At 35.4% G+C, this 13,344-nt stretch overlaps 1 protein-coding gene across 1 annotated transcript; it reads left to right on the top strand.

The window, feature by feature from the left end:
• Nucleotides 1–6,684: 6,684 nt before the first annotated feature.
• LOC107619010 (aspartic proteinase 36) lies at nt 6,685–13,117 on the top strand. Its single transcript, XM_088499907.1, has 10 exons — nt 6,685–7,331; nt 8,956–9,085; nt 9,220–9,467; nt 9,783–10,010; nt 10,468–10,630; nt 10,752–10,825; nt 11,624–11,714; nt 12,011–12,086; nt 12,358–12,429; nt 12,799–13,117. Exons 1-10 carry the CDS (start codon nt 7,117–7,119, stop codon nt 12,948–12,950), a joined length of 1,449 nt encoding a protein of 482 aa, XP_088356033.1. The 5' UTR covers nt 6,685–7,116; the 3' UTR covers nt 12,951–13,117.
• The last annotated feature ends 227 nt before the right edge of the window (nt 13,118–13,344 follow it).

Genomic DNA, 13,344 nt, shown 5'->3' with positions numbered 1-13,344 from the left:
TCATCGTGATCAAGGTGCTAGATAAGCATTATGGCTACACGGCTCTCATGCATAAACTTCGGATAGTATGGCGCATCAAAGGAGGGTTTAATTTGTTGGATGTGGGGTTTAGATATTTTTTGGTTAAATTTGATATTGCTGCGGATCGTGAGAGAGTCATTCTTGGTGATCCGTCGTTGATAGACGGTCACTATGTTGCAGTAAAGTCATGGGATGTGGATTTTAGGCCATGCGAAAAATCCTTTGGATCAACGCTAGTATGGATTCGAGTCTCGGGACTTCCAATTTGGTGTTACCAGGAACAAGCAATGCTGCGAATTGCTTCTGCAATAGGGGTTTCGGTGAAAGTAGATTTGGCCACTAAGCTTGCAGAAAGAGAAAAATATGCCCGAGCTTGTGTTCAAATTAATCTTGGGTTACCTATAAGAAAACATATTATAGTGGAGGGTGTGACTCATGAAGTAGAGAACGAGAGTTTACAGTTGATTTGTACTACTTGTGCACGGTATGGGCATGATAAATCGTTGTGCATGGAGAAGGAGTCCTTGGAAGGAAACAGAAATTCCTTTGGTGATGGAAAAAATAATGAAGCCCCGACACTAGTGCCACACAACAATCATGAGCTTCATAAAGAGGCTGAATCAGAAGCTCATGATTTGGGTGAGAATTCTCGTAATTTGGGTGAGAAATTAGGAGTTGTTAAAGAGAAGGATGTGGTTACAGAATCATTGACTCCACACGTGCCTGATGGTCATGTTAATGAGGCATGCATGGATAATGGAGAGGGCTGGCAACAAGTGTTGCGTAAGGGAAAATTCACAATGGGCCAGTCATCAGGTTTGAAGGACCAAGATGAAAAGCAGCACAAGTATGGTTCGAGAAGGGTTCCAAGGCCCAATTTGCATGGTGATGGAGGCAAATTAATTGGCATTAGGATGGGGAAGCGAGAAAAACATGAAATTGTGCCATCTCCATCGTGCAAAACTCCTGCACATCGTGGAATTTCTCTACAGAAGCGTCTTCGGCCTTCCTCCTTGCAAAACTCGCCAGTTGATAAAAATGGTGCCACAACGGAGGAAACCTTAGTAGATGGAAGCATGGCAGGTGCAGTGTTATGAGGTCCGAAGGTGGCAATTATTGAGGATCAGAGTGTGCCAGTACCGCAGGACAAACCACCTATTGAGGTTGGTAATTCTGTTTAGAGTTTATGTTCTCATTTATTCTGTCTCTATTATTTATGGATAGTTTAAATATGATTGTATGGAATATTAGGGGTGCTTCTAATAAGTTAGCCCGGGTGCACTGTAAGGAACTTGTTAGAAAATTTAGACCTGTTTTCTTTATTGTGGTTGAAACTTACTCTCCTTTTCAGCATTTAAAATTGTTTTGGAAAAAGTTGGGGTATCACTCTGTTGGTATAGTAGAAGCAGAGGGACATAAGGGAGGTATTTGGTTTTTATCCTCTATGAAGGGTGTTTGTTGTAAGTTCATTGATGTTTTTGATCAGGGTGTTACTGTTGAGGTTCAATTTGATAATTTAATTTGGAGGTGTAGTGGTATTTATGGCAGTCCTCAATTTAATAAAAGGGTTCTCCTTTGGGATTATCTTGTTGCACAATCCATGGTTTTTCAAGGACCTTGGATTGTTCTTGTTGATTTTAATGAAGTCAAATTTTCTCATGAATCTAAAGGCTGTCAATTTTCTCATCAAAGAGCAGACATGTTTGTTACTTCATTAGAGGATAGTGGTTTGTTTGATCTGAAGACTATTGGGAGGCGATTTTCTTGGTACAGAAGGGTGAAAAATTATGTTGACATGGCAAAAAAGCTTGATCGAGTCTGTATAAATAGTAGTTGGTTATCTATCTTTCCAGAGGCTTATGCAGAAGTTTTAAATAGGCTTCAGTCTTATCATTGCCCTATTCTGGTGCGTTGTAAAGGTCGTCCTCAGCCTAAAGGGAATCGAACTTTCCGATTTGTTGCTGCTTGGGCTACTCATCCTGGGTATAGGGATATTGTGAATCAGTCATGGTGGTCTGGTAATAGAGGGATTCATGGCAAGCTTTCAGAAGTACAGAAGAATTCACTAGAGTTTAAATCGAAGGTATTTGGTAACATTTTTGTTAGGAAAGGTGAATTAGAGCAGCAGATTAATTATTTACAAAAGCGTTTGGAAGTGGTGGATAGTATTTATTTGCGTTAGAAAGAACAACAGTTACTTGATGATTATAATAATACTCTAGTGCAAGAAGAGCTCCTATGGTTCCAAAAGTCCAGAGAGCAGTGGGTAAGGTTCGGGGATAGGAATATAAGATTCTTTCATATTCAAACTCTTGCACGAAGGAAGCATAATAAGATTCATGGCCTTTTTCTCAAGGATGGAGTGCGGAAAACTGATCCAGAGGTTCTGAGTCAAGAAGCAGAGTCTTTCTATAAAAGATTATTCTGTCATTTGGATGATTTTGATTTGGGTTGCCTTGGTGATGTGCCTCTTCCTTCTCTGAATGAGAAAGCTTGCAATAATCTTACGGCACCAGTTACTATGGAGGAAGTCAGAACAGCTGTTTTTCACATGAACTCTTTTAAAGCTCCGGGTCCTGATGGGTTTCAAGCTTTCTTCTTCAAAGAATATTGGGAGATCATTGGTCTTGATGTTTGGAAGATGGTTAAGCAGGCATTCTCCAGTGTTACTCTTGATCCGAGAATGTTGGAGACTTTACTGGTTCTTATTCCAAAGGTTGAATCACCAGTATCTATGAAAGATTTTAGGCCGATTAGTCTCTGCAATGTAGTTTACAAGATCATCACAAAGGTCCTTGTTAATAGGCTTCATCCTCGTCTTGTGGAGATTGTTGGCCCGCTTCAAGGAAGATTTATTCTGGGACGAGGAACTCCTGACAACATCATTATTGCTCAAGAAGTTCTCCACTTTATGAAGAAGACTAAATCAAAGAAAGGCACACTGGCCTTTAAGATTGATATGGAGAAAGCTTATGACAGAGTTGACTGGAGGTTTTTAGCTCATACCCTTAAGAGCTTTGGTTTTCCTATTCCTACAATTAATTTGATTATGAATTGTGTCACTGCTTCTTCCTTATCTATTCTTTGGAATGAGAATCGTCTGAATGGCTTTACTCCTAGTCGAGGTCTTAGACAAGGAGACCCTATGTCATCCTATCTTTTTGTGTTGTGTATGGAGCGATTGGCATGCTTTATTAGTCATCAGGTTGATTTGGGTTTGTGGGAGCCGGTTGCTATTTCTAGAGGGGGACCAAGAATATCCCACTTAATATTTGCGGATGACTTGCTTCTATTCTGTAAAGCTACAAAGAGACAAGTGCAAAATGTGATGTTGGTTTTAGAGACTTTTTGCAAAGCATCTGGGATGAAGATTAATGTGGAGAAGTCTAAAGCGCTTTGCTCCAAGAATGTCTCTGCAACAAGGAAAGAGGTTTTCACTGGGGTATCCTCTATCAGATTTGTCCAGGACTTGGACAAGTATCTTGGAGTTACCCTTAACCATTCTAGGGTGACTCGTCCAGCTTTCAATGGTGTCCTGGATAAGATTCGGAGTAGGCTAGCAAGCTGGAAAGGGAATTTACTCAATCAGGCTGGTAGACTCTGCTTGGTTAATTCTGTTGCAGCCGCTATTCCCACGTACTAGATGCAGGTCTCTATTTTTCCCAAAGGAATCATTAGTAAATTGGAGTCTATGATGAGGAATTTACTTTGGAAAGGACAAGTTGATGGAAGAGGATTGAATCTTGTTAGTTGGAAGGTACCGGTTACTCCAAAAAAATATGGAGGTTTGGGAGTTAGAGATCCTTATTGTGTAAATATTGCTTTTCTTGGGAAGCTAGTTTGGACTTTTTTCCAGCAGCCAAACAAGCTATGGGTCCAATTGTTGGATGCCAAATATCGATCATCTCTATATGACTGTTTTAGTTATCCTAAGAATAAGGACTCTCCCATTTGGAGGTGTCTTTGCAAAGCTTGGGAAGTGTTGAAGGATGGGTTTGCTTGGTGTATTGGAGATTTGAACTAGAATTTTTGGTTTTCTAGCTGGAGGAGAGAAGGGCGGTTATCTAATGAGATGGATTATGTTCACATTTCTGATTTGAATCTCCGGATACAGGATATTTGGTCGGTTGGTAGGTGGCATTTGGATACTCTTTATTCTCCTTTATCTCAAAATCTGAAAGGTAATATTCTCTCTTACAATCCAGATGAACAAGCAGGTCCGGAAGTGGGTTGGTATTGGTGTGGGTCTGTTGCCAAAGTCTATGACTCACGCAATGGTTACTTGTGGTTGTGTAAGCAGCTCTTTGGTTGGGAGGAGCGGGAGAATTGGCTTTGGCTTTGGCGTCAGCTTGTTCCGGAAAAGCATAAGTTTTTGGCTTGGTTGTGTCTTAAGGAGGCTCTTTCTACTGCAAGTTTTCACTTTAGAAGAGGGATGTCGTCATCGGATAGTTGTCCAAGATGTCTTTCTAGCCAAGAATCAGTTTTACATTGTATTCGGGATTGTCCAAAAGCTCAGCTTGTCTGGCATAGCTTGGATATTTCTTGTCATCCTTTGGATTTGAAGAACTGGTTCTTGTATCATAGCAAAGAGCATCCGTTCAAGTTCTTTTCGGGACTTTGGTGGATATGGCGAGCAAGGAATAATGACATCTTTAATCCACATAAAACTTGGCCTCCGAAAAAAGTGATTTGTCTGGCATTAACTTCAGAAAAGGATCTTAGGAATATTTTTGAATTACAACGTATATCCCTTCCATATACTCTAAATGGTTTTTGGAATCCCCCATCCATTGGTACTTTTAAGATTAATTGTGATGCTAGTTATTTTGGTTCGGGTGATAGTGTTGGTTTTGCTTGTGTTTTTAGAGATTGTAATAGGAGTTGGCAAAGGGGGTGTTTGGGAATGATTGAGAGTAATAGTATTCTTCAAGGAGAATTGTTTGCCATTTGGAGAGGATATCTCTTAGCTTGGGATGTGGGTCAACGAGATGTTATTTGTGAGACGGATTGTGTGGAAGCATTTAATCTTGTTACTCAAGATGGTTTTGGGTTTATTGATCCATTGGTGCTCAAAATAAGAGATATCATGCATTGGAATTGACGTGTTGACTTTCGTTTGATTATGCGAGATGCAAACACGGTGGCAGATACTATGGCAAAGATGGTGATGAAGTTACAACTTTCACATGTGGAGCTTCTTTCACCTTGGGAGGAGTTTAAGAGTAGCCTTAAACGGGACTGTCCCTCTATTTAAGCAGTTCCTTGTTTTGTTTGTTCTGTTTTTCTTTGTTTAATTTATTTCAGTCGCCAAAAAAAAGGTACATTTGTCTTATTGAAAAATAATATTTTAATGAAAACATTTTTTATTTTTTTAGATATAGGCCACCTCGTAAAAACTAAGCGAATTGTGATTTATGGATTTTGCGAATTTCAATTGCAAAAATCCCAAAAATTCATTCTACAAAAAAAACGGATTCTTACATAGTGAGTCGCTTTTGGACTTGTAGCCCTTTGAGGATTTCTTGTATCCTTCACTAAAAATTCCTGTGTCATTCATGAAATTTTTTGTGTCATTTACAACTAAATTATGTGCTTTTGTTATCGTTAAACTAATTGTGTGATATTTAACTAAGAATATGATGATGATGATGGTGGTGGTGGTGGTCGTAGCAGTGGTAGTGGTGGTGATGGTGATAATGATGATAATGAAGGAGGAGGAGGAAAAAGAAAAGAAATCAAATAAAAAAGAAAAGAGGAGGAGGAGGTAGTGGTAGTAACAGCGACGACGATGACGATGACGATGACGAAGGAAAAAGAGGAGAAAAAAGAAGGACAAGAAGAAAAAAAAAAAAAAAGAAATAGCATAAGTATATGTAAAAAAAAAAAAAAAAAAAAGAAAGCACGTACGAAGAGAAAGAAAAAATATTGTACACAGTAATTTAGTTAGACTTAATTTAAAAAATTATTTAGTTGTGTATTTTTTCTGTAGAAAAAATGAATTATAATAAACTATTAAATAGTACTCAAAATATTGCCGACAAAATAAATTTGAAAGATAGAAGCGACAATAAGCCCTTTAAATACTTAGACATGTGACAAAAAATCATATATTAAAAAGTATTCTTAAAAAATTGAACATCAAATTTTGATGTAATTTTTGTAAATATTATTAAAAAATAAGATAATTTTTATTGTCAAAATTTGGTGATTTTATACTAAATAAATATTTTTTAATTTTTTTTGTTAATGAGCACATTTTTGTAAATAGTATGTACTTTTTGCTTTGTATGTACTTTTTAAATAGTTATCTAAATATTTTAAAAAAATTTAAAATTAATAACAAGTTATTTGCTAAATATAAAATTCTTGCAACTAATAAAAAAATACGACTTTTTTTATTATTTTATCATATTTAAAAATTATTCAGTTATTTATTTATTGTTTATATCTCTCAAAATTATTTTTATTAGCGATGGTCAATTATCAATTTAGTAGTTTATTAAAAAATAATATTTTATTTTAATAAATACATAATAAATATATTAAAGTTTTAAATTTTGTATTTTTTTACCGAAACTATTTTAATCAGTAATATTAACTTGTAAGGCACATGTTAACCCTAATAACTGTTAATAAGTGTATTAATTCACCCCAATAATACCTGCATTTTGGGATACAAATTCGGGTGACACGAAAGGGACTAGTTAACACAAAACAAGAGAAAGAAATAGAGGCATTCACGCAAGCTCACGCAAATACTAAATGAAGCCGTCTTAAATTCTAAGTATTAACCGAAACGGCCGTCGTTTTGCCCAGGAAATAGCAAAGAAACTAATTTTCCTCCTCCGTCACCGTTTACCTGTTTCTTTTCGTTTCGTTTCTTTTTCAATCCACTTTCTTCTTTTTTCTTTTTTGGCTTCCTCTATTTTCCATTTGCCAAAGAATCGAGTCGGCAATGAGTTCTGATCTCAAACTGCAAAAATCAGAAGCTGTAGCTTAATCGAGTTCGAGTTTCGAGCTCGTGCTTAGATCTGTTTTCTTTTTTTTCTAATTTGATTTTCTTTTGTTCATTAGAAAGTGAATTGAATTGAATTGATGGATCTGAGAGGTTCCGTTTTGTTCTTGGCAATTATTCTGATCGTTGAAACATACTTCGTCGTTGCGAATGGAAATTTCGTGTTCCAGGTGGAGCGTCGAAAAACGCGTTTGGGATTAAGCGATGTTAGAGCGCGTGATGATCGTAGAAGAGGTAGGATTCTCTCTGCGGTGGATCTCAACCTTGGCGGCAATAGTCAGCCTACCGAGACCGGGTTCGTTTTTCTTTTCCCTCTTTTTTTTCTTAATTTAATTTAATTTAATTTAATTGTTATTATTATGATATTTATTTTTCTTCTGTTATTTGTTTGCATAGTAATGAATTGTAAGTGTGAATTGCGAATGAACGTACAATAACAACTTACTTGTACGATCATTCGGTTTCTGTTGATGTGGCTCGTGCTCTTCGATGTGTTATTATAAAAATGAGACAGGTTGGTTCCATAGTTTATGCATGCATAGTATAAAATGCAACTTGTAGTGTTCACTTTTAGTTCAATGTAATTTATGATTTTATTTTATTTTCAATAATGATACGTAGCGTCTTTCTGAATCCTTCTTAAAAAAAATGTTGCTCCATAAATTTTAACAGAGAAAGATACCAAATATTTGTGCTTTCAAGATGTTAAACGTATTTAATTTAGTTTATAAATGAGGATGATAATTATGATATTTATATTGTGATTTGTGAACTTGGATTCGATTAAGGGGAAAAATTAAAAAGATAGAATGTGTAGTCTAAGATGCAAATATAAAATAATAAAGTCATTTATCATATTTTGCAGTCTAGGCAACCAACTCTATATGCAGCCAAACAACCAACTTTTCAAAAGGCCCTCGTTTTAAAAATTTGAAAAACTAGTTTTAGGTTCAAAAAACGCACATGGTCCGACACCTATCACCTCTCTTCTCTTCTCCCTACGCATCTCTTCTTCTTTTCCTCCGTATCTCTCCCTCCGTGCTGCCTCTCCCTCCACGTTTCTTCTTCTTCTTTTTCTTAACCTTATTCTTCTTCTCATGATCATCTTTGGAATTTCTTGTACAATGATTTTAGATATTTCTTTTTGTTAGATTTTGGGGTGTTCTTTTCAACGAGTTTGGATGTTTTTTTGGTTAGATTTTGAATGTTCTTTTTCTATTATTTTATGGCTTTCTATTAAGTTTTGGATGTTATTTTTCAAAATTTTTCTATGATTTAGATGGTTTTCTGTTAAGTTTCGGATGATATTTTTCAAAATATAAGAAAAAGAAACACCTGAACACTAAGGAAAAGAAATATCTAAAATTGTTAAAAAAGAATCATCCAAAATCTAAAAAAAAGAAACATTTAAAACATAAGAAAAAGAATGAGAAGACACGGAGGGAGAGGAGAAGAGAGGTTCGCATTACCACGTTTGTAACGTCACGCGTGGCTGCAGGTGGCGGATGGTGATGTGTTGTTGACAGTGGAGGACGCGCAGCTGCTGGTGGCAGAAGAGGACGCGCGGCTGCGGGTGATGGGAGGTGAATGAGAGTGAAAGTAGGATTAGAATTACTCTTGATTTATGGTTGTTTTTTACTGGTAAATGAGAGTGAAAGTAGGATTAGAATTACTCTTGATTTATGGTTGTTTTTTTTTTTCCCTTGTTGGGCTTCTTTTGCAGTCCATACTTGTAGACTGCAGTTGGCTGGTATCCTAGTTGGTTACCTAGCGTGATTCATATTAACTCTTGCAGTTAATGCTTGAAAAATCATGTAAACAGTAGCATATGGTTGAAGCATATACATTTGTGTATGTACATTTTTCGAGTTCATCTAAATGTGAATGCTATCATGCTGATGTTATTTTATTTGTTTTAGGCTGTATTTTACAAAACTTGGGCTTGGTTCTCCTCCAAAGGACTACTATGTTCAGGTTGATACAGGAAGTGACATTCTCTGGGTAAATTGTGTTGACTGCGCAAGATGTCCCAAGAAAAGTGATATTGGTGTATGTATCTTGATCTTGAGTCTAGAGTTTCTTCTGTACCTTATGTGATCAAAGTTACCTTGACACCTTGGTTATAATCTGAAGTTACTGAAGTAATTTTTTACTTTTTACTTTTCTCGATATTGTTACATCAGATAGACTTGACTCTCTATGATCCAAAGGAATCCAAAACTTCAGAATTGGTTCCTTGTGACCATGAATTTTGCTCTTCCACATACGATGGTCCAATTCCTGGTTGCAAGGCTGATATTCCCTGTCCATACAGCATAACTTATGGGGATGGAAGTGCAACTTCTGGATACTACGTGCAGGACTACCTTACTTTTAACCATGTTAGTGGTAATCTCAATACCGCACCGCAAAATAGCAGTGTCTTTTTTGGGTAAGAGAAACTTCTGATACTTTATATTGTGATATTTCTGTGTTGTTGACTTTTGATTACCATTTTCAGTCTGATTAGGTCTATTCACAATGTTGTTGAAGTAGATTAGATGTTAATATTCTTGGCTTATTTGCTTCTCATAATCTGATGAGAGCATTATCTTGGTTGTTAGGATAGTTTTTATCCTCGTTTGAGATAGTTGTTTTTCATCATGTGAATAATTTCCATTCAAGTGGAGAGTGTTATTTAGCATCCTGGGTTAATAAATAAACGCTGATCCCCTGATTTTATATCTTGGTGTTTTCTTGCTGACAGGTGTGGCAATGTACAGTCTGGGACATTGGGATCATCTTCTGATGAAGCCCTTGATGGAATAATTGGTTTTGGACAAGCAAATTCTTCGGTGCTTTCACAGCTTGCTGCATCTGGAAAGGTGAAAAAAATATTTTCACACTGCCTTGACAATGCTAAGGGTGGTGGAATATTTGCCATAGGGGAAGTGGTGGAACCAAAAGTCAAAACAACTCCATTGGTACCAAGAATGTATGTCCAATAACATAGCATTTTTTATGTCATGCCATGATAGCGGTTATAAAAATCCAAGGACAAATTCAGTACTCACATACCAACACATGGTTGGTTAGAGTGGCAAATACTCCTTCCCCTTAACCACTGGTCTCGGGTTTGAGTCCTGGCTATAGAAGAACCGGTGTTGGGAGAGACATGTCCCTTGTGGGATGTTCTGCAATTGGCGGAGAGAATAGTTTTTGAAGATCGCTAGTAATCTAGATCTATATTTTATTTTATTTGGACCAGTATACACGATCCAATCATTTAATTAAATAAGCTTATTTTATCAATTGAATTATTTAGAAAAATGAAGTATAATCTAGCCCCATTTTTTTCCTGAAATTTTCTTTCAGATTCTTGTATGAATTTTTATGTAGTTTAGGTCTTGCGTTGGCATTATGTCATAGTTGTAGTCTGTTGATCATGACAGGGCACACTACAATATCAATTTGAAGGATATTGAGGTTGGCAGTGATATTCTACAACTTCCGACAGATATATTTGATTCTGGAAGTGGGAAGGGAACTGTAATAGACAGTGGAACAACCTTGGCTTATCTCCCAAGCATGGTTTATGACCAACTAATTTCAAAGGTACGTTTATCCTTAGGAATAAATAGAATCAATATTTCCCCTTCTTTCCAGTTTGATAGGCTTCTTGTCTAAGTTGAATAATCTTATTTCTCAATTATGCCATGCTTATGATGTATGACAGGTCTTGGCTGGGCAGCCTGAACTGAAATTATATCTCGTTGAGCAACAATTTACTTGTTTCGAGTATACTGGAGAGTATGATACTTTATAACTTTCTTCTATTGATATTTGCATTTCTCTGTCATTTCTGAATTATTGTTTTTGACTAATATAAGATGTGATTCTGTATTTGTTTGATTGCCTATTTCTTCTTTATAGACTTATCATAGCACATAATCAGTCAGATTTATTTTTCTTGGTTGTTTTAGTCCATATGGTAAGATCATAAAATGAGGCTGCCCTCTAAATATATCTTCACAAATATCTGAGCTATCTCGGATTTTGATAATATTAGATTATGGCTAATCAATAATCTAAAACATTCAAATAAAACAGATTATGATACAATAAAGAAGATATAGCTGTAGCTTGACTCAGTACAGATAACAAAGGCCTTGTAATTGTATTAGTTAAAGCAGTTGAACTGGAAAGGAATTTTGATATTGTAGAGTGATTTGTGTACTTTTGATTAGCTTCTTGAAGAAGTGAAAGTATCAGGTCTTATCTGAATTCTGTTATACTTTGTCCTATTCCTTATTGAGTAGGTTAAATGATTATCATAAAATAACTCGTATGATTACAATTACTTTGACTAGACTATACATTAAAACTTTTGTTGATACAATGAAAAAGAATTTTATTACAAAATAATCATTTGGGCAAGATGTTCTTTCAAAATATTAATTCAGTACAAAGGTTGAGTTGATATGTGGTAACTAAAATGCAGATTTAATTTTGAAGAGTTTATTTAAATCAGTTCAGGAAGGCAATAATGCTCTTCTAATTATCAGGCAAATGCAGCTCATAACTTGTTGATATTTTGTAATCTTGCAGTATTGATGATGGATTCCCAGTTATCAAGTTTCATTTTGAGGATTCTCTTTCCCTGACGGTGTATCCTCATGACTACCTGTTCCTGTTTAAGGTGAGTAGGAGGAGCTTTGTTATTGATTGTTTCAGTACCCTCTCATTTAAGAGGCTTAGCCTGTTATCTAAATTGATTCTCCTTCTTGTTGTTCTCTGTCTTCTATTATACACGCTTATTAAATGCCATACAAAATCACATTTCATATGCGTACTGAAAAGGGTTTGATTGTCCGTCTTGTATTCGCTGTTGGCTACAATGATGATTTAAATTGGAAAAATATATGATACACTTCTCTATTTGGTAAATATATTACAGTTATTCAATTTTGGTGTTTCTTGGTTGTCTCTCCCCAGGGTGATATCTGGTGTATTGGATGGCAGAAAGGTGTCTCACAAAGTAAAAATGGAAGGGACATGACTCTTCTTGGAGGTACAGTCTCCCTTTTAAATTAATACAGTGACCTCTTGTTATAAGTTTATTGAAGGCACAATTAGTGCATCCAGTTTTCATTTTTTTCTTTTCTTTTTATAATGCTCTTCCAGTATTTGTTTGAGTCTGTTTCTGATCATTAGGAAGATTAATTGTTATGTCTGATTAGCTTTGAAGCCGTCTTTTTCTTTTATATTTTATTAATATTAAACAAACTAGTCTTGTTTCTTTATTTTTTATAATTATTTATGTTCAATTATTCCAATTGCAGATTTGGTGCTATCAAACAAACTAGTCGTATACGACCTTGAAAATATGGCCATTGGATGGGTTGACTACAATTGTGAGTGCCAAGTTCCCTTCCTAATTTGCTCTTAGTTAATCTATTTCCATTTATATAAATATATGCTGAATATGTAATTCAAAGCTGTGGCTCTCAGTCAAGTTCATATCACCATGGATCCTTTCCTTGTTATTAACCAGTAATATGATATTAATTTAAAAAAAAAAAAAAACTAGTAGATCAATAGAACTTAAATAAATTCACCCTACAGAGGATGCATATACTCCTTGATTGAATATTGTTTTTGATCCTATATCTATATGTATCGTAACAATTAAGAAAGACCAATTAACTACTGTTTTAGGGTCAAGTTTGTTGACATTTATATTTGCTAGAATGATTTTCTTAAGCATTCTTGCTTTTGTTTAGGCTCCTCTAGCATTAAAGTGAAGGATGAGAAGACTGGAACAGTATATACAGTGGGCGCACACAATCTATCTTCAGCTTCTACCTTCTTAATTCGAAGAATATTGACATTCTTTTTGTTGCTAATTCCCGTGTTAAATTGTTTAACTAACTAGGTTCTTGTGTTATACGAGGGATGTGTCATTCATTCGATTTTTGTTGTACCATAATTCGTTTTGTGATAAATGTGCAGTGTTAACGATATGGTATAGTTTAAATATTTATCATTAATGTATCCCCAAAAAAGATATCATTGAAAAAAGGGCATCTTTTTTTTGTATAACTACTACTTTCTTCTTCTCTAGGAAACATTTTTAAGTTCTTTTCAATGCATGTTGAAGCCATCAGAAATGCCATGTATCTTGTGTTTCTGGTGCGATGTATTTGCATTTCTCTGTTTCTTGTCAATAATTAAAATTTTTAGGTTTTGTAAGGATAAAAAATGTACACTGTAATTTGTGGTCTACTAAAGAACCTGCAGCATTATGATGAATTGATGATTTAAAGGAT

This window comes from Arachis ipaensis, chromosome B9 (genome assembly GCF_059453495.1).
Source record: "Arachis ipaensis isolate K30076 ecotype BB chromosome B9, ASM5945349v1, whole genome shotgun sequence".
Classification (NCBI taxonomy): Eukaryota; Viridiplantae; Streptophyta; class Magnoliopsida; order Fabales; family Fabaceae; genus Arachis; species Arachis ipaensis.
This window is presented reverse-complemented; position numbering and strand designations above follow the sequence as displayed.